We start from the raw sequence: 22,644 nt of genomic DNA on the forward strand, positions 1-22,644 counted from the left end.
CATGAAGGGTTAGACTTTCAAAATTGAGTTTCCAATGATCTTTTTACTCAAATAACAATTTTTACAAATATACCAACATTGACCTAATTTATTTAAAATTGCATCCTAGTTTTAATTTATTAGGAGTTCATATACTTCTAAAAAAATCGATACCCATTTTTATTAACATTTATAAAATTTGTTTAATATTTTAAAATAATTAATTTTCAAAAATAAATTAAATTTCACTTTCTATACATTCCAAGACTATCTCCTTTTTTAAAAATAAAAAAATAAGTCATACCCAATTCAATTCATTTGTTAAATAAGCTATACATTATCATGTTATTTTATTTCTCATAAATGGATGGTGTTTTATAATTTTTTTTAACATATTTATTAAATACAATATGTTTCAATTAAGTAAGTTTGCAAAATTTAACGAGTGTTTAGTAAATTAATTTAATAACTTAAAGTGACTTAATACTTTAATTTAAGTTATTAAATAAATTAAATATCTATTATAAAATAACTTATGATATGACTTAAAGTAAAAAACAACTTTAAATAATAAATAAAAATAATTAACTTATTCTTAAATCCACATTTTTTATTTTACCTTTTTATTCTCATTTGTCCTAATTACCTTCATGATCTTTTTTGCTACTCCACGACATCTATTATTGTTACTCGATCAATTCTATCCTTAGTTATAATTTATGAGAATAAATACGTTAATTTGATGATTTATAATAAATTTTAAATTAATTTTATCAAACAATCTTAATATTTAGAGTAATGATTAAGTAATAAATTTTAAATTAATAACTTAGATATAATTTAACTTAAAATTAGTTAAAATAATTAAATAATAAGTATTAAGTTTTATCAAACATCTCATTATTTTTACACCAGATCCGACCCCAAAAGAAGGGTTTTTTTCTTTCCAAAAATAGATTTAAAAGGATTCATTATGCAAATAATTATTATATTCTCACTTGGTATTTAAATTTAAATATCTTAATAGATATAAATGCCAATAATTGAACCCGATGACAAAATGATAAAAAGCATTAAAACATAAGATTACATGACCCATGTGGGCCCTTAGTCCAACTCATGTTTTTCAGACAATTAACCTACCAAATGGACTTTAGATATTCGTCTGAATTTCAGACTTAGACTAGACCAGTGGTCCACCGTGGTAGAAAATAAGGTTAGGCATCATCAATGTGGGGCCATGGTACACGATTTTTCTAAGGGGGAAAATTTTTTTTCACCTAAAACTTAATTTGAAAGATCTAACAACGCTCTTGGGCTGAAGCAGGCCGGGCTTGCATTCTAAGGTCTGGTCCTAGGGTTAGAAATCTAAGCCCACTTTAGCCCTACAATCCAAATTTTGAGTTTGTTTTACAGTGATTCTAAGAATTACTTATATTTTTTCTAATACTTTAAAATTTTTATTTTTCAAGTATTAAAAAAATTAGAAACACTTCTTAAAATTACTATCAAATGATTCAGGTCATCACCTTCCACCCCAACTTTAATTAGATCAAGTTATAATAAACTAGTCTTGAACACATACGATAAAATTGTCATAAAAAATAGTTTTTCGAGAATTTGTTTTTTCAAACAAATTTGAGGCATTCATAGTAGATTTTTTTGTAGAGTGTTTTTTCACAACAATTTAATATATGTAGAAATATTTTGGGTTTTTTCGTTAACTTTATTTACTTCTCTTGAGGTTTTGGCTAAACATACATATTTCTCGTTAATTTGAAATTTTATCAAATACCCTCCCTATCATTTTCATTTCTGGATTAGATGTATTTAATCAAAACCCCGGGAAAAACAAATGAAATGAACATTATAAGAAAACCGTTTTTATTCCTAATCAAAATTTTATTCAGAATTAACATCATGGCTATTGAGTATTTCAATTTTCCTTTTACAAAAATTGAAAGTACTTAGTATATAAACTAAATTTCATTGAGAGAGAGGCTGAACAAATCTAGCATTTCTCCATACCCTATTAATGGTACAGAGTATGTATCATTGAAGAGAGTATACATTTGTATGTATAAATACTATACAATAAGGCCATTAGAGCTACTGCAATGAATTTTCTACACAAGAGGCAGTGATCATTTCCTTGATCACCAAAGCTCTAGCCCTATTAATGGTCACCAGGCACAAATACACATGTTCTTCCAGCTCCTCCACCTGCTTCCTGAACCCAATATCACTCTTCTTAAGCTCCTTCACCACTTCTTGCAATGAAAATCTGTCTTCCCTCCTCTCCAAACAGAACTGTATCATTGCCTTGTTGTGCTCAACCTCATCATGGAGTCGCGCAACGAGTCGACTCATCGTGTCAAAATCCCTGTTCAAAATGTAGGTGCCCTTGGCTGCTACATCAAGCTGCTGCCCAACTTTTCTGAGAAGCCCACTTCTTAAAAACCTAGCATCAAGAAGCTTCTTCTTGAACCTCTTTATGGGGAAGCTGAAGATTGCAGGCCCCATGAGGAGTGCAGTGAGGGTGTGTGCTGCGATAACCATGGCTGTAACCGCAACCAGACCGAAGCCTACAGTCACGAAAACCCCAGATGCTTTCTTGAAGTACTTTATCAGCTTGATTTTCCTGGCCACCGACTTTCTCTTTGATTTTAGATGGTGCAATACCGATGAGTACTTATCGCGAATCTGCTTGAAATCATGTTTGCTAAGACTAGAGAAGGGGTTATTAAGGATAATGAATGAATTCAGCTGGGACATCATCGATTCAAATCCATCAGGAGAATAATTGTCAGTTGTATCAAGTACTCGTTGAATGAACTGGTAGTTAGCTAGGAGCTGGCTGATGCTTTTGAGGAGGTGGCTGCAGATTTTTGAAGCCTCGGCGCTCATATCAAAGTAGTTGAGAATAAGGCCCTTGAGCTCGGGTTTCTTGGAGAGGATTGCTGATTCAAGAATATCAGCAATTGTGTCTTGTCCAGGTTCAAGGAGGACTTCAGAGAATTTGACATGGCAGTAATTTGATGGAGATGATGGCTGTTTCACTAGTAACTGAGCTTTGGTGAAGAAATCTGCGTAGGATTTTGTTCTCAATGCGCAAAGGTACTCCTCATTCACATTCAAGCTTCTTCGAGCTTTTTCTGAATCCTTTCCATCTGAAAGCCCAATTAAACTGTCATACAACCTGTTCTAATTATACAAACCCTAGATCAAGTAAGATCAAATAAAAAAAATAAAATGGAAAAGTGTAAAATAGGATGAACAAACAAACCTTTTGTGATCTTTGAAACTCTCAACCTTGTCCAGAACATCTTGCTCAATTGTTATGGAACAAAGTTGGTGGTTTTAGGTCACAAGAGACAGCTCTGATCTATTACCTGCATGGGCAGATCTATACTGAAATTTCTGATATAAGTCTGTCTTGTAGAATCTTACAAGGAAGAAATATATAGGTATGGACATATGTGAAGGGGTGTTTAATGAAGTATAGGTTCAACTTCCTAGCTAGCAAGGGTGGTCTGTTGGGTTGAGTGTCATGTATCTTTCCCCTTTTAAAGCCACTAAAAGCCATTTTTAAGGATTGTGTTTCACGCCATCCCTTTTGATAACTCTAAAATCTCATATTCCATCTCAGAGAGAAAAAAGGAGGGGAAAGTTTTACTTCTCCAATTTGTTTGCAAGCTTTAAGGCTAAATTTGCTGAAGAAGTTCTCTTTTCTCTTGGGCACCTTTACACATCTTTGTTGTTAGAAAGTTGTATAACTTTGTGAACTCATACACCATTCTAGACCCCTAAAAAGAGAAGGGCTACATGCATACCCTTGGCTTTGGAATTTGATTAGAAGGGCATTGCATAATGCCCTTGATTTAGGGCAAAGTATCCAAAGCACCCTTCATAATGGCATGCATATCCACAGGGGGTTAGTTTAGGGTTAGGTATTCTAGTTTTGGCAATGTTTGTTGACATAGAAATCTTATTTGCCTTTTGGTGCTTGCATGGCCCATCACCAATCATTCAACAGAAAACTTTCAGAACCAACCACCATATTTGTCTGTTAGGAAGTGTCATTAAGTAACTTTAAGTTTGGATCATAACCCTCAAAATTAGTCATGTGAAGGTTAATTAACACTCTTCTCATCTCATAAAATTAAGCCCTAAGCATTGATCGATCGGCGTCATTGCCTTCACTATTTGCCGGTTTAAAACCCTAGTTCATCAAGAGTTTCCATATGTTAGCAATCACAAAAAGTCCATGCATTAATAGATCCCTCATAATTGTTATATTATCATTCAGATTAATGAATCATTTTCAGATCATTATAAGAAGCCCCATCAATATTGTACCAATGATGAAGGAAAACTGATGGGGCATATTATTTCTTGTCCAAAATCATTACAAGACTTCAAAATGATGAAGTCTTAGTTGGGTAGTACTAAATTAATCATGGAATGCTCTAAAGTTGTATGATGATTAGTCATATATTCTAGCTGACACTCAACTTCTTCATGCTTGCAATCCACTGAATGAATCAGACTGTATATATACATAAATATTTTACCTGCAGTATATTAGGGTTTAAGGATATGGATGCATGGAAGGGTATAACAGTAGTTTAGAGGAAGAAGAAGAGAAGAAATGTAAAAGGAGAAGCTTGTTTTTGGGGTTAGGTGGGGGGAAGAGAACGGTTAGGGAAGGCATAGGAGGGCAACCTGTAAAGTTCAAATTTTCCTTTAACAACTTCCATGATTTTCTGGTCTCAACCCCACCACGTCTATCTCCTAAAGCTCAATTTATACGTTAAAATACACGTGGAGTGTTGATCAGAGAAAAATGATTTGGATGAAGACGATGATGATGATCATCATCAAGAAGAGAGAAAGAGAGAGAAACCCATGTAAGAAACCCTCTTCAAATTCCCAATACTCAATCCAATGGGGTTTCTTATGAGGCAGAAGGTGGAGTTGTCAATACGTAGAGGATTCAAATTGTACTCCTCAATGATTTTGTCCATTTTTAAATAAATGCCCAAATTAAGGCAAGCTTTTTAACAGAGAATTTGAATGGTTGGAAGTCAATTTCATACTATACATGTAAAGTACTTCTCATCCTTATCTCAATGGTGAGAATTTTCTGATATGTGAGTGCAGTTTACAGTTGTTTTTATATTTGAAGAATTTTTAATAAAGTGTCTTCTTTGGTGTAATTTATTTAAGTGTTTTTTCATAAAAATACTTTAAATGATATTTTTATGGTAAAAATGATTTTAATTTTTTTTAAATATTTCTTAAGTTTTATAAAAAACACCTAATATTTTCTAAAAATATATTTTAAGTTAAAATAGATTTTAAAAATACACTGTGAAACGGACTAGTAAAATTCTATAACCAAAACTTGTATACCTAATTTTTTCTTAAAAACATTTTTTAGGTTAAAAGTATTTTTTTTTTAATAAAATTGTCAAATAAATTAGTAAAATCCTGTAACCAAAACTTGTACATCTAATCTTTCCTTAAAAATACCTTTTAGGATAAAAACTTTTTTTTAAAAATACCATCAAACAGGACTAGTAAAATCCTATAACCAAAACTAATACGAAAAAAGCTTAAGACTTTAAAAAAAAAAATTAGAAATAAATGTTTTTTTATGAAGTGTTTTTAAGAGAAGCAGCTATAATTTCTCTAAAAACACTATGTGAGTGATGTTTTAGTATTATAAATGATTTTTCAAAATTTTAAAAGTGTTTTCTAAATTTTGTCAAACACAGAATGATTTACAAAAATACTTTTTAGGTTAAAAGTGTTTTATAGAGTTACTATCAAACAAATTCATAAAATAGAAATAAAATATTTAAAAAAAATAAAAAAAGGTTGGCTATACCAAAATAATTCTTGGAAAATTGTTATTTTGATTTTAATTAAAATAAAATTAGGATACTATTTCTATTAAAACTAAGAGTATGTTTGATAGTGATTTTAGAAAGCATTTTTACTATTTTTAATACTTGAAAATTGAAAATTTTTATTTTTAAAAATTATAAACATTTCTTAAAATTATTAACTTTTCAATAATAATAAATAAATATTTTTAAAATTGGGGGCATATTAATTCCCTTGATTGTGAAAAACAACTTAACTGATCCCATGTGGGCCACCTCATGATATGGTATGTAATGGATCAATGAGACATGTTGAGCCCACATTAGATCAACCACGTGATGTGTCCACTGTCCACATAATTGCTCACATGTAGAGCCCTCTCACTCCAACAAAGAAGTTGGCAATATTATTATCAATGAATCAATTTTTAATTTGAGGACATATAATATAGTCCACGTAAGAGTGAGTATTTCTATAAAAAAATTGCCACCTCACCCTCTACTATGATGGATTCGAGTATATTCTAGACTAATAGAGACAGATTTGAAGGAAAAAAAAATGGAACATTCCAACTTGGCATGAATTAGCATTGTAATATTATTTATTAATATTATTATTATTTGAACTATGGTATTTAAAACACATATTATTTGATTTTCTAGACTTTAGTGGAATTAAATTTCATGCATAAATAAGACTAATTTCTTTAAAATTGAAGAGTGAATTTCACGACATTTTTTTGTAAAGCGTTTTTAGTGAAAATATTTTCTCTAAAAGTGTTTTTAGGAGAATTGCTTATCAAATGTTTTTCTAAAAAATATTATAATTGATTTTTCATCATTATAAGTGAATTTTAAAAAAATTTGAAGTATTTTCTAAAATTTGTCAAACACCTCAGACATGTTTGGTAATTGTTTTAAAAAATAATTCTGAAAAATAGTTTATGAAAATTGTTCTTCGATAATTTGTAGAGTAAAAGTATGTTTGAAAATTTAAAATATTTTTAATCTTTTTAAATATTTTTAAAATAATTTTTATATTTGATGTTTTATTTTTAATCATAAAACAACTCTTGAAAAATAAGTGACAATAGTATAAAACATTTAAAATGTGTTCTTTGAAAATACTTTATTTTTTTTTCTTAAGAACAGAAAACAATAAACAATTTTTAGCTTTTAAACATGTTTTTCTGATTTTTTATTCTAAAGAACAGAAAACCGTTTTAAAAAACGGTTGTCAAACAAACTCTTAATATTTTTTTAAAAGCACTTTTTAGGTTAAAAATATTTTCAAAAATCATTGTCAATCGCGCTTTTAACGTTAAGTAAGAGATAATAGACATATTTGGTATTTTAAAAAAACAAAAGAAAAAAAAGAAGAAAAGAAATCATTCATCCATGAATATCCCCTAAAAGTTATTTTTATAATTTGTTTTTTTTTTTTCTTTTCCAAGAAACAAAGGTATCAAGTATTAGAAATCCCTTAAAAAAGAAAAAAAAATCTAAAAAAATTGCAATGCATTTGAGAATCAGGTCCGTCCAGCAATGTTGGTTGCTTAATTTAGTATAAAGTAGAAAGAGGAAAATGATTCCATCAAGGTCTTTCGAGGGAGGTTGAAAATAACGTGACCAAAAAAGACCACACAGTAAAGCAAAGCATGGGAAGGTGAAGGGAGTATAATGTTGACAAAGATAGGGCTTTGCTTTTATAGCGTGCCTTAAAAAACACAACTACACCAAAGTAAAGATGATGTTAGTTATTGGCTATTTACTTTTACAAAAATTCTAGGATTCCCGACCTAAATCAAATATATAAGATCAAAGTATAAATAAATAAAATTAAATTAAAATATAAAAAACGGGATCATACATGATAATAAAACACAAAATATATACGTGACGGTATATATGAATCAGTAGCGAGACCCTTAGGTTTTATTTAGGTATTGAAAAGTATTAAGAGAAAAAAAATCTTTAAGAAAAATCATTTTCTTATTTTTTATTGTATTATAAAAAATATAAAATAAAATATATTATAATTAAAATCTTATTTTTTTATATTATATAGTTTTTATATAATAAAGTTAAAATAAGTTAAATAGATTTAAAATAATTTATTGATTTTAACTTTATTTTTCTTTTATTTTTTTATTTTCTCTCTATACTTTTTTCCCCGCACATTCTCCCTCAAAATTTTCTTCGCAAACATGTCTTTGTTAGTCTATTTCACCTTTTTTTTTTTTAATAGTGGGTATGATTCTCTAAGCCGGTTATGGCTTTTAAGGATATGTGAATAGGACATCACAATTGTGTTGGGACCATGCCTTAAAGTTTGATGAGTTTCCATATTTGTTTTATTTGTCATTTAATTGCCTAAAAGCTCCTTCCTCATATCGGGTTTTTACATAATTTTTTTGCTTTCAATTTTATTTAAAAATTAAAATTATAATGTTAAAAAGACAATCATCAAATAGTTTTCATAGAAGTTAGAACATGAAATGATTGGATTCTTATTTTTAGATTAAGGTTATGTTTGGTTACTGGGAAAGTCTAAAGGAAAAAAAATAAAGAGGAAAAACTGAATGAAAGAAAAAAAAAAAAAAAAAATTTAAAATCAATAAATTATTTTTATATATTATTTCAAACTTTTTTCACATATTTAATTTATACATATAAAGATGTCATTATATGTCACTACTTTTTAAAGGCTTTGCACCTGTGCAATTCATTTTAATCCGTCATGAAAAATGGATTAGAAGGTTTATGGGCCTTGTGAAAATACCACTCTTTCAGTGAGCAATGACACCAGTAGTCTCCCCTTAATATTTCAAAATTCCCTCAAACTTAAAGCTTGGACCCAACAAAAGGTTGTTCAACCGCTAGACCCCAATACTTGACCCCACTTACTTTTGCTATGGGCTTGGTGGGAAACATTTTAAATGGCTATTGAGGGCTTAACAATCGATCGACACCACCTATTTAATAACGTAAGGACTCGATTGAGTCATGACTCAATGCGTCACGATAGAGCTCCTTTCACAATACTACATAAATCCAATTTCCTCTCATTCCATCTTTAATCCAACTTCTTAATAATTTAGCACCAAACGAATCAAACTTCAAAGAACAAAAAATTTACTCATCTTTTGAAAAATTTTCTACTACAATGCTTGCCAATCAAAATCTGCTACTCGTTCGACGAAACGCCTCAAAGACTAGCTCTAGCTTTAAGAACCAACGAAACTATCTGTGAAACCAAGGTTTGGTTAATCTCGATTTTGATGATAATAAAACAAGGTTTGGAACTAATGATTATATTTCAAGTGTGATTAGGTAAGAAGATTTTCAAATTGGCAATCACAAAGACAAAATCAAGCCAAAGAGAAATCAATAAGAAAAAAAATATCTCAAAGAGAAGTGTTTTTCGAGACCTAAACTTCATAGGATCTCTTTGTAAGGTTGGTGCACTAGGTTTTTTTATGCATTACAATATTTATTTATGCACCAAAATCATCCAAGAGTTATTTTGTTTTAAATATTTTAAAATCAGATGATTTCATGTTAGGTTTTTTATGCATTACATTATTTATTTATACACCAAAATCATCCAAGAGTTATTTTGTTTTAAATATTTTAAAATCAGATGATTTCATGTTTTTAACTAAAATCTTGTGTCAAATGCTTTTCAATTTTGTTTAAAAGGTTTTAAGTTGAAACAGATGGTTGTTGAGTTAAAAGTGACTTAATTGGTTTAATCGGATGAAGAACCGGTCGACCTGTTCAACTCAACTGGTCGAAAGGTGCACAAACCTTCTCTCTCTTCTAGAACACTTGTTTAATCGGTCGAGGTTGAATCCCAACCGGTTGAAGTTTGGTCAAGGTCCAACAGTCACCTGCCAAACATTAAATGTTAACGGTTAGTCAACGGGTCAACCCTAACTCGATCGGTCAAACCCCAAACGACTAGTTTGACATTTTTCCTCTATAAAAAGGCTCAAATCTTCATTGTTTCAAAAGTTTAACCTTCCTAAATCTTTCTTGAATATATTTGAGCCTTGGGAGAGTATTTTTGAGTGCACCGTTATTCTAAAACTTGCATATCATTAGTGCACATTTCAATCCTAGTTTTTATTGTATCATTTGAACTTAAAGTTTTGTACTAGGATTTTGTGAAATCATTTGTAAATCTTTGAGATAAAGAATCTAAGTGTGAGGTATCACTTAGGGTTTCTTAAGTATGGGGTATCACTTGAGAGATTATTCAAGAGTGAAGTAACTCTTGAAGATTGTAAAGGATGCTTGAAACCAAAAGTCTAAAAGGGTGGATTGGAACCATAATCCAATTGTATTGCTTGAAGGCATGGTTTGGAAGCCTTGAAATAGTGGAACCTCAAGCTTGGGATTAAAGCTAGAGGATAGTAGACATAGGCCGAGTTGTGCCGAACCACTAAAAAAATATTGTGTTTGCATTCTCCCTTCCCTACTCTTTTACTTTATATGCAATTTTCTTTATATTGTTTTATTATATAATTACATATAATTGTCTCTTGTATTCATATAATTTAAATTTGAAAAAAGAGACCATCACCCTATTCACCCCCCTTTAGGGTGATTACCTTAGGTTGGATTAACCTAATTTTTCTAACACTATCCACACTCAGACCTTGAAATTTGGGTTTGGATCAAAAGGGTGGTTGGGTAGTGCCATGGTTGATTTGTATGCTAAATGTGGCAATGTGGAATTTGTTGTGAAAACATTTAACCACCTTGAGAAATGAGATATACTAACATGAAAATAGGTTCTTTCCATGTATTTAAGGTAGGGATTATTGAAGCAAGTTATTTGGTGTTTTGGGTCATTGCAGAATTGTGGAGGGTCACCTAATTAGTTCATTTATGATATTGTTTTGTCATCTTGTGCAAGATTGGTGGATATTTATTTAGGCAAATAAGTCCATTGTGGTCTTATTAAGATGAGTTTTAAGTTTAATTTCTTCTATGAAAGGTCTTTAATTGATATATATTCAAAATGTGGTTCTCTGGTTGATGCTCAGAAAATATTTGATGCAGTGGTGAAGCCTAATACAATTTCTTGGACAACAATGATTGTAGGGTATGTTCAAGTTGGTTTGCTTGAGGAGACACATAAAGGTTGAAATTTCGTATGCTTTCTCCATTATTCTTAATAAAACGACACTATGTAAAACATGGAAAGTAGACAGTATCATCGACTAGTTGGGTTCATTTACCATCTTTTGAATAACAATAGTTCTTCCCTAAGTAGACATTATCATCAATTAGTTAGACTTATTTACCATTTTCTAATTAACAACAATATTTCTCCTCCTCTAAATTTTACAACTCCACACGTTGACCTTCTCCACTAAATCATCCACACTCTTTATGAATTGCATTAGTTTCTTATACATATCTTCAACCACATGTTTCACATTTTTCTCCTTAATAGCAAGGTCTATGATCTTGATGAGCAACTTATTTTACCTTCTTAGGGAAGAGATGAAAAATTGAGAGCTGATTAAGTGATTGGTAGTAATAAAGGTGCTTACTTCCATTGAGCTCATCACCGCGTTGTGCCCTTTCAGGCGGTTATCATTCTTCTTTAGTAAAGTGTCAATCTATGTCCCCATTAAGCCTAGTGGGATTGAAGTTCTTAACATCCTTTAAAATAATCTAAAAGAACAATTCAAACCACTAGAAGTGGAATAATTTAGAGGTACAACTTGAAAAATGAGTAAAACCACAAAGTAAACATACTCATGAGAATGAATGTTATAGATGTGGTATGAAAGGACATTGGTCAAGTACCTGTTGTACTTCAAAACATTTGGTTGACCTTTATCAAGTCTTAATAAAAGCAAAAGAAAAGAAAATTGAAATGAATTTCATTGATTATGATGGCTCAATGGATGTAACCCATTTAAATGTTTCAAACTTTTTTGAGAATCCTAGTGGAAAAATTGACCATCTAATTAGTGATGGAAATGTTTGTTATGATTAAATGTTATGTTCTTATTTAGCTTTTTGTATATAGTTGATTTTATTTTGTTATCATCTTTTTGAACACATTGTTTATAATAGTTTATTTCACATTTTATTTAAATGTGATTATTTTCTTTATTTATACTTAAAGATATATGGATCCTCCTCATACCTTGATAAATTATATGACATCCAATGTAGATGCATGCCTTGTAGATTATGACATCCAATGTAGATGCATGATAAAAGAATATTTTTCTAACTTATGGTTGGTTAAGTCTAATGTTAATACAATATTAGGTCTTGTCGATTTGATTCAATGCTTCGGAAAAGCAACTATTATTTACCTAGTGGAACTAAAATCCACATTAACGATGCTCTTTATTCTAATAAATCTAACTGAAATTGAGAAAATAAAGGCTCCCAAGAGGGGGGTGAATTGAGTTTTTAAAAATTCTTTTTAAACACATAAAGTTTAAGTACAAGAGAAACAAATATAAAGAGATAAGGTTAGAGAAATCAAACTTAGATTTTATAGTGGTTCGATACTTCCTTGTCTACGTCCACTCTTCTCAAGCTCTTAACCGTGTGAGAGTTCCACTAACTTGAAACTTTAACCAAGCTTCTAATCACCTTTACACTTGGATTCCGGCTCCAATGGGCTTTCACACAATCTCTTCAAGTTTCAACTTACTTGAAGGCTTTAACACTCAATTAACAAGTATGAATCTCTCAACCTAGCTCAACAAAGACTCAAATACAACTCAAGGGTAGGGTAAATCACAAAGGTACACTAAAGGATATGCAAATTGAGATTTAATGCACCAAGAAAAGAAATGAGAGTTTTTAAGGCAAAGACAAGTAGGTAAACAAAAAAATGCAGGTGTTCTCTTACTCATAAATGAAGTGGAGCTCTCTATTTATAGGTTTCTAACCTCAGGAGCCAAAAAACTAAAAAGTAACCTCAACCGGTCGAGCTGGGGGTCGATCGGTTTACTAGTCGTTGGAGCATTTAATACTTGGTAGGTGACCGTTATCCTTGATCGGACCTCGACTGGACCTCGATTAGGAAGGTAGATCCCTCAACCAAAAAGGGAAGACTACTGGAAGAGAGAGAGAGTACTTTTTGCACATCTCAACCAGACCTTGACAGGGAAGAAGGAACCGGTCGACCGGTACCCTGGCCGGTTGAGCCAGTTTGGACAGTGCATTGATTGGTTCACCATTTTTGACCTGAAAACCTATATTTTTATGATATTTTTGCTTCTAATACTTAGACAAGGTCTTTAGGTAAAATTATATGCCAATTTTGAAACGTTTTTCTTAAGGTTCATTTGATAGATCTCGAATTTTGATGGAAATGTAACTTTAAAGTATAAACCGAGTTTTTCAAAGAGGTATGAAATGATATGTAAATCCTAAGTGCACCCATGCATACATTTTACATATGTTTCTTATTATTAAATGTCTTCCAAAAGTCTTGATATTGCATCCATTAGGTCATTTGATGAATTTTCAAATTAACACGTGAAATTCTTTATAATTCAAACCAATTAGTAACTTAACCATGGTTTGTTATCATCAAAACCTGATTAGGAGAACTCTTGGGCTAACATAAATCTTCTTAGTTTCAAGGATATCCGCCGAAATGGATATCACATTGAAACTATGGTAGTAATGAATACCTTCTCATTACTTTGGCTATTTATAGAAAAAAAAAACATGTCTTGGAAAAACTTCATTTTTATTCATGTGGGTTATATCAAACAATCATCAGACCCATTGAGTCATATGATGTCATTAAAATTTCTATGATTAAAAAACTTTTATGATTTGGCATGAATGCCTTGGTCATCCGAGATTATTTATGATGCATCATATCGTCAACAATTCTTTTAGGCATCCCTTGAAGAACTAGAAAATTCTAATGGTAATGATTACAATTGTGTTGCTTTCTTACAAGGCAAATTAATTATTAAACCATCATTTATCAAGGTTGAATTTGAATCACTTACATTTCTAGAACGCATTCAAGGAGATATTTGTGGGGCTATTCATCCACATAGTAGACTTTTTTTTGTTATTTTATGGTTTTAATGGATGCATCAACTCCTTGGTCCCATGTTTGTCTTCTTTCAATTAGGAATGTTGTCTTCGCCAAGTTACTTGCTCAAATAATTTGACTCAAGACTCAATTCCTTGATCACCCTATTAAGATAATTCATCTTGATAATGTTGATGAATTCTCTTCTCATACATTTCTTGATTATTGTACGTCGGTTATTATTAATGTTAAGCATCCTATTGTTTATACTCATACTTAGAACAAATTACCTGAATCTCTTATTAAACGTTTGCAACTGATTGTAAGACCATTACTCTTGAGAACAAAATTGTCTTTGTCTGCTTGGAGGCATGCTATTCTCCATGTTGCTACTTTCATTTGGATTCTTCCGACAACTAATCATAAATTCTCACATTTACAACTTTTTTTACGCTCACAACCAAATGTTTCACATTTACTTATTTTTGGTTGTGATATCTATGTTCCCATAGCTCCACCTCAACGTTCTAAGTTAGGTCATCAACATCGACTTGGTATATATGTTGATTTTGATTCTCTCTTCATTATTCATTATCTTGAACCTTTAACAGGTGATGTTTTTATTGCCTATTTTACTGATTGTTATTTTGATGAAAATGTTTTCCCATCATTAAGAGAAAACAAGTCAATTCCAGAAGAATAGTGAGAAATTACTTGGAATGCATCTAGTATGTCTCATCTTGATCCTCATAAAAATCAATGTGAACTTGAAGTTCAAAAGGTCATTCATTTGTAAAATCTCGCAAACCAATTACCAAATACATTCATTGATACAAAGAAAATGACGAAGTCACATATCCTGGCTATAAATACTCCAACATGGATTGATGTCCCTATAGGACAGTTAACAAATGGATCTAAGATACACCTAAAATGTGGTAGCCTTATCAACTCAAGGGATGTAACTCCTCGAAAAAAGAAAACACAAGGAAAACTTGACACTCTAGAAAATGCCACTTAATTACTTATTAGTCTAAAATTGATAAATCTATAGCCCCCAAAGAGACACAAATAAAATAGAAAGCCCCTAAAGAGGCACATATTAGACAAGATGCCCTTGAAGAGGCACATATTGAATAAGAAACCCTTGAAGAGGTACGAATGGAACAAGTAACTCCTAAAGAGGCATCTGTACATGAAAATTGTGAGATCTCAGTAAGTTATATACACATAGGAAAAAAATGGGATCAAAATAGTATTGTTATTAATACTATTTTTGCTTTCCAAGTGGCATTTGACATCATAAGAAATAATGAAGATCTCGAAGCACGAAATATGAAAGAATGCCGACATAGAAATGATTGGCCAAAATGAAAAGAAGCTACACAAGCAGAGTTATACTCATTAACAAAACATAAAGCTTGTTGGATATAAATAGGTCTTTATGAAAAAACAAAATAAGAATGATGAAATCATAATATAGAAAGCACGACTTGTTGCTTAAGGTTTTTTGCAAAGACCTGGTATAGACTAGGAAGAAACTTATTCCCTTGTAATGGACACAATCACATTTCAATACTTAATAAGTTTAACAATCTCTAAAGAACTAAATATGCATCTTATGGATGTTGCTACAACTTACTTGTATGGTTCTATAGATACTAACATATATATGAAAATCCCTGAAGAATTCAAATTGCCATAAACAGCTAATTCAAAACCTTGAAACATGTACTCAATCAAACTACAAAGATGTCTAGATTGATTAAAGCAATTCAGATGCATGTGGTGTAATAGTTTGAGTGAGTATTTGTTAAAAGAAGGATATGTGAATAATCCAATTTGCCCATGTGTTTTTATCAAGAAATCAGAAACTAGGCTTACAATAATTGCAATATATGTGGATGATTTGAACCTTATAAAGACTCCTGAATGGCCCACAAAACAACCAATTATTTAAAGAAGGAATTTCAAATGAAAGATTTGGGGAAAACAAGATATTGTCTCGGCTTAGAGATTGAGTATTGTTCAAATGACATATTAATCCATCAATCGACATATATAAAGAAAGTATTAAATCGATTTTACATGGATAAATCACATCTACTCAATTCCCCCATGGTTATTCGTTCACTTGAAGTGAACAAAGACCCGTTCATCATCCTAAAAAAGAAAATGAATAATTGTTTGGTCCATAAGTACCATATCTTATTGCAATTGATGCATTAATGTATATTGTAAATTGTACTATATTAGACATAACATTTTTTGTCAAATTGCTAGCAAGATACAATTCTGCCCAACTAGAAGGCATTAGAATTGGGTTAAACATATATTGTGATACCTTAGTACAATAAGTAGCATAAGCTTATATTATTCAAAAGAATTAAAATCGTAATTAATTGGATATGCAGATGCAAGATATCTTTCAAATTTTCATTAAGCTTGATCTCAAACGGGGTATGTCTTTATTTATAATGATACGTCAATATCTTGAAGATTAGTCTAGCAAACAATGGTAGTTATTTCTTCAAATCATTCATAAATTCTTGTAATTCATGAAACATGTCATGAATGTGTATGACTAAGGTCAATGATTTAACATATTCAAGAAACATATAGACTACCTTCCATCAAAGGCAATGTAACCAAGTTACATGAAAATAATGATGCTTATATTGTACAAATTAAATGAGGATTCATAAAAGATAACAAAACTAAGTATATCTCCCCCAAATTTTTCTATACTCACAAGCTCCAAGAGAAAGGTGAAATTGATGTTCAGCAGATTCGGTCATGCAATAATCTAGCAGATCTATTCATAAAGATGTTACCTTCTACTACATTGAAAAAGTTAAGGTATGACATTGGAATGCAAAGATTGAGAGATCTACTGATTGTAGTGTTGTGAGGGGGAGAATACTAATATGGATATACTGCATTCTTTTTTTCTTCGTCCAATCCGTGTTGGAGTATTTGCAGCTGGGATATGTGACTTTGTCACTTTCTTTGTATCAATGAATGCATCTAGTAATTGATTTGCAAGATTTTGCAAATGAATGATTCTTTGAACTTCTAGTTCACATTGATTTGTACGAGGATCAAGATGGGTCATAGTAGATGCTTTCCAACTAATTTCTCGTCATTATTTTGGAATCGACTTTTCTCTCCCTAATGATGGGAAAACACTCTCATTAAAATGACAATCCGCAAATTGGGCTGTAAAAACATCACCTGTCAAAGGTTCAAGATATCTTAAAGGATGCGCTTTATCCATATAGAAACGCTTCAAAACTTTCTTAATGTATGTTGATTAATGTACTAAAACTCCATTTGGAAAATGCTCGATCTGCAAGCCGAGACAAAATTTTGTTTTTCCAAGATCTTTCATCTTAAATTCCTTTTTCAAGTAATTTGTTGTTCTTGTGAGCTTTTCAGGAGTTTCAACAAGATTTAAGTCATCAACATACACTGCAATAATTGCAAATCCGGTTTCTGATTTCTTAATGAAGATGCATGAGCATATAGGGTTATTCACATACCCTTCTTTTAGCAAGTATTTGATAAGGCAATTGTACCATATGCGTCCAGATTGCTTTAATCCATACAAGGATTGTTGTAACTTGATTGAGTATATGCTACGAGGCTTTGTACTATTTGCTCCAGACAATTTAAATCCTTCAGGGATTTTCATGTATATATCATTATCCATGGATCCGTATAAATATGCTGTAATAACATCCATGAGACGCATATCCAGTCCTTCTGAGACTACCAAACTAATTAAGAAACGAAATGTGATTGCATCCATGACGGGAGAATATGTTTCTTCGTAGTCAATACCAGGTCTCTGCGAGAAATCTTGTACTACTAATCGCGCTTTATATCTTATGATCTCATTTTTCTCATTGCGCTTTCGTACAAATACCCATTTGTACCCAACAGGCTTTACATCTTCAGGTGTTTGGACTACAGGTCTAAAAACTTCTCGTTTTGTTAATGGGTTTAACTCTACCTGTATAGCTTCTTTCCATTTTGGCCAATCATTTCTATGTCTACATTCTTCCACATTTCATGGTTCGAGATCTTCATCATTTCTTATGATATCAGAGACCACTTGGAAAGCAAAAATATTGTTAATAACAATATTATTTCGATCCCATTTTTCCCCCGTGTGTACATAACTTACTGAGATCTCACAATTTTCAGGTACCTGTGCCTCTTCAGGGGCTTCTCGTTCAATATGTGGCTCTTCATGGGCTTTTTGTTCAATATGTGCCTCTTTGGGGGCTTATTGTTCAATATGTGCTTCTTCAGGGGCTTTCTGCATTATTTGTGCTTCTTCTAGAGCTATAGATTTATCAATTTTAAACTGATCAGTCATTTTGATGGCCTCTTCTAGAGTGCTAAGTTTTTCTTGGGTTCTTCTCTTCCGGGGAGTTACATTCTTTGAGCCAACAGGTTTACCACGCTTCAGGCGTATCTTAGATTCATTTGTTAACTGTCCTATAGGGACATCAATCCGTGCTGGAGTATTTGCAGCTGGGATATGTGACTTTGTTACTTTCTTTGTATCAATGAATGCATCTGGTAATTGATTTGCAAGATTTTGAAAATGAATGATCCTTTGAACTTCTAGTTCACATTGATTTGTACGAGGATCAAGATGGGTCATAGTAGATGCTTTCCAACTAATTTCTCGTTGTTATTTTGGAATCGACTTTTCTCTCCCTAATGACGGGAAAACACTCTCATTAAAATGACAATCCGCAAATCGGGCTGTAAAAACATCGCATGTCAAAGGTTCAAGATAGATGGAGAATCAAAACCTACATAAATCCCAAGTCTTCGTTGGGAACCCATTTTAGTGCGTTGTGTAGGTGCAATTGGTACATATACGGCACAACCAAAGATTTATAAGTGAGAGATATTTGGTTGTTTTCCAAGCACAAGTTGTGAAGGGGAGTATTCATGGTAAGTTGTAGGTCGAATACGGACTAAAGCTGCAGCATGCATAGTAGCATGTCCCCAGGCGAAAGTAGGTAATTTGGTTTTCATTAGTAATAGTCGAGTTATTAATTGGAGACGTTTGATGAAGGATTCTGCTAAATCATTTTGGGTATAAGTATGAGCAACAGGATGCTCAATATTTATCCTTACTGACATGCAATAGTCAATGAATGTTTGAGAAATAAATTCACCAGCATTATCAATACGTATTGTCTTAATTGGATAATTTGGAAATTGTGCTCGTAATTTGATTATTTGTGCAAGGAGTCTAGCAAAGGCAATGTTATGTGTAGAAAGGAGACAAATATGTGACCACCTAGTAGAAACATCTATTAAGATCATAAAATAACGAAATGGTCCACATGGTGGATGAATAGACCCACATATGTCCCCATGTATTCTTTCTAAAAGACCGATGACTCAGATATGACTTTAGTAAAAGATGGTCTGATTATCAATTTACCTTGTGAGCAGGCAGCACATGAGTATTCATTGGGCGAAAGAATCTTTTGGTTCTTTAGTGGATGCCCATGTGAGTGTTCGATTATTCGACGCATTATTGAAGACCCTGGGTGACCTAGCCTGTCATGCCAAAGGATAAAAACTTTTGGGTCGTTGAACTTCTGGTTCACGACAACATATGATTCAATAGGCTTTATAGTTGTATGATACAACCCAGAGGAGAAAGCCGAGAGTTTTTCCATTATAAGCTACTGGCCAGATATAATGAAAGTAATGTAAAGATATTCTACATTATCTTCATTCATAGTTTCAATATGATATCCATTTTTGCGGATATCTTTAAAATTGAGCAAATTTCTTCTGGATTTGCTAGAATATAAAGCGTCATTTATATGGAATCTAGTTCCATTTGGCAACGTTATGTTTGCTCTTCTAGAGCCTTCAACTAAGTTTGTAGTACCAGATATGGTATTTACATTAGCTTTTATTAATGTCAATTCGAGGAAATATATTTTATCTCGAAGAATTGTGTGCGTGGTCGCATAGTTTGCGAGACATACATCATCCTCATTCATCTTGAGACCAAATAACACATGGATTTCAGATATAACAAAAAAAAAACAAGGCATAATGTAAATAACAAAGTAAGTCAGATGTAAATATAAGACATAATAATATATTATTTCATATATAAAGTAACATCAATCAATGTTAATTTTCTCATCATTTATCAAATGGTTTGTTTTTTCATTGGGACCTCCAAAGAAATCAATGTCATAGTAGATTAGGTCCAATCCATCACCATCGGTAAAGTTCATCTCTATCTCTTTTCCTTTAACTTTTATTGATGCTTGGTAAAGGTCGACCAAATGTTTGGGCGTACGACAAGTACGTGACCAATGCCCCTTCATACCACATCTATAACAATTATTCTCATGGTTCTTAGGGGTTTATTTTGTAAACGCTTCCCATTTTCTTGTATTGTCTCAATATTGTTCCACTTCTAGTGGTGCAATGAGGCTTTCATTTTCTGAGAATTATTACTATAAGAACCATGGTATCGAGGATTTCTTCCACGACCACGTCCTTGTCCTCGTCCACGTCCACAAGTTTGGGACGATATTGCATTCACTTCAGGGAATGGTTCAGATCCAGTTGGACGAGACTGGTGATTTCTCATCAAAAGCTCATTATTTTGTTTAATAACAAGAAGACATGATATTAATTCAGAATATTTTGTAAATCTATGCTCTCGATATTGCTGCTATAGGAGCACATTTAAGGCATGAAATGTAGTAAAAGTTTTTTCTAACATGTCTTCTTCTGTGATTTTTTCTCCACACAACTTTAATTGAGAGCTGATTTTGAAAAGTGCGGAGTTGTATTCACTAACAGTTTTAAAATCTTGCAACCTTAGGTGCATCCAATCATATTGAGCTTTTGGGAGAATCACAGTTTTCTGGTGGTCATATCTTTCCTTCAAATTACTCCATAGAGTAAAATGGTTCTTTATCATAAGATACTCATTTTTTAAACCTTCATGGAAGTGATGGCGAAGGAAAATCAATGCTTTTGCGCGATCCTGTAGGGATGCTTGATTTCCTTGTTTGATCGTAGCTCCAAGGTTCATTGCATCAAGGATCCAAGATAGATAGTTCTTTCCCGAAATGTCAAGTGCCACAAATTCGAGTTTTGTGATATTCGACATTGTAAAATAACTTTATATATATGACAAAACAATATTATTAGAATCAGTTATAATAACTTGATAGCATTGGTATAACTTTGATTATAAACAAAATCAAATAATTTGTTTATAACTTTTAACAATATGTAACAAAACAAATCAATAATAATATAAATATATAAAATTTTATTCTATATAAATAACTTCAAGTTTAAGATACGAGAATTACCTTCAGAGCAATTCGTGCTGATAACGTATTGTAAAATGAGAATAAATGTGACTCAATTAAAAGTAGGGATGACTATGTATTACTTTAATAATATATATATATAGAGGGGGGAAGAAATCAAAGAGAAGTGTTGAGAGAATGAAAGAAAGAGAGAGAGAGAATGAGAAAGAACTTTTCTTTCTTTTCCTCGGGATGCTCTTACATGAGGTGTAAGAAGCCTTTTATAGGCTTCATAATATGAACTCCCATTATTCATCTTAAAGATGAGTAAATGGAGTTCATAATGACCATCAATGTGGTCATTCACTACTCTTCATTTACAACAAAAATAAATTATAAGAAATATATATTTTTTAATTTATGTGTTAAAAACGAATTAGATTAAATTATTTTTTTACTTAATCATACATAATTACGGTCGCACTCACATCTATCCTTATAATCCGTGTCGTATGAGGGTTGGATCGTCTCATTGCCATGTCAATGAAAGGGGTAAAAAATGAGGTCATCCGGGGAAAGCAATCTCGATTGATTGAGCCAAATATCGTTGCTCGCCTCCGCTTTGTGACTTATGAGTAGGACTTGATCATGACAGGATCCAGGCCCCCGTTATTTCTTGAAAATTTACGTGCACTAGAAGACGAAAAGTTTGGCATTAATGGGCGTTAAGTAAGCTCCAAGCGTGCTAAAAATAGTTACACAATGGCCCTTCCTAAAGCTCTGCTAGAAAAGTAGCTTAGGCTTGGAGAAGACTAAAATAATCCGTAGTGGCTCCACAAACTCCAACACGTAGCCCGCCTAAAACCCACTTATATTATTTAAAACCGCCCACTCATTGTGTTTGATTAAATCACCACCCAAGACATCTTCCATGTTACCATTCATTCTTGCATTTTACAAATTATTTTATTTTACACAATTATTATTTTATATTTAACAAATTTCATAATACCAAATTTTATTAAAATAGTGAGGAGTTGTTGGGTAAAATTTAATATTTATTATTTAATGATTTAAATTGGTTTTAAGTTAAATTATATTTAAGTTGTTGATTTAAAACTTATTATTGAATTCTTATCTTAAATATTACAATTGTTTGATAAATTAATATAAAATTTATTTTTAAATCATTAAATTGACAAGTTTATCCTCATAAATTATAAATATGACAAATATGACAGAGAATATTGAATAATAGTGGAGATTTTAGAGGTAATTAGGACAAATGTGGGTAAATAAATAAAATGAGTAAACTTAAAAATAAGTTAATTTACTTAAAATTATTTTTTAATTTAAGTCATACTGTTAAGTTATTTTATGTTATTAAGTTGTCAAACACGAA

The 22,644-nt window shown here is 31.6% G+C and overlaps 1 protein-coding gene across 1 annotated transcript; it reads right to left on the reverse strand.

The window, feature by feature from the left end:
• Window positions 1-1,948: 1,948 nt before the first annotated feature.
• On the reverse strand, window positions 1,949-3,490 carry LOC104882682 (UPF0496 protein At1g20180). Its single transcript, XM_010666834.3, has 2 exons — window positions 3,266-3,490; window positions 1,949-3,149 (listed from the first exon to the last, which is right to left on the reverse strand). Exons 1-2 carry the CDS (start codon window positions 3,303-3,305, stop codon window positions 2,089-2,091), a joined length of 1,101 nt encoding a protein of 366 aa, XP_010665136.1. The 5' UTR covers window positions 3,306-3,490; the 3' UTR covers window positions 1,949-2,088.
• Between the last annotated feature and the right edge of the window lie 19,154 nt (window positions 3,491-22,644).

The sequence above is a fragment of the Vitis vinifera genome, chromosome 18 (genome assembly GCF_030704535.1).
Source record: "Vitis vinifera cultivar Pinot Noir 40024 chromosome 18, ASM3070453v1".
Lineage (NCBI taxonomy): Eukaryota > Viridiplantae > Streptophyta > Magnoliopsida > Vitales > Vitaceae > Vitis > Vitis vinifera.

Coding starts and splice junctions, on each gene's coding strand:
- LOC104882682 (XM_010666834.3), bottom strand. CDS start 3,305: ATGTTCTGGACAAGGTTGAGAGTTTCAAAGATCACAAAAG. Junction 3,150..3,265: donor AGTTTCAAAGATCACAAAAG/GTTTGTTTGTTC, acceptor TTGGGCTTTCAG/ATGGAAAGGATTCAGAAAAA.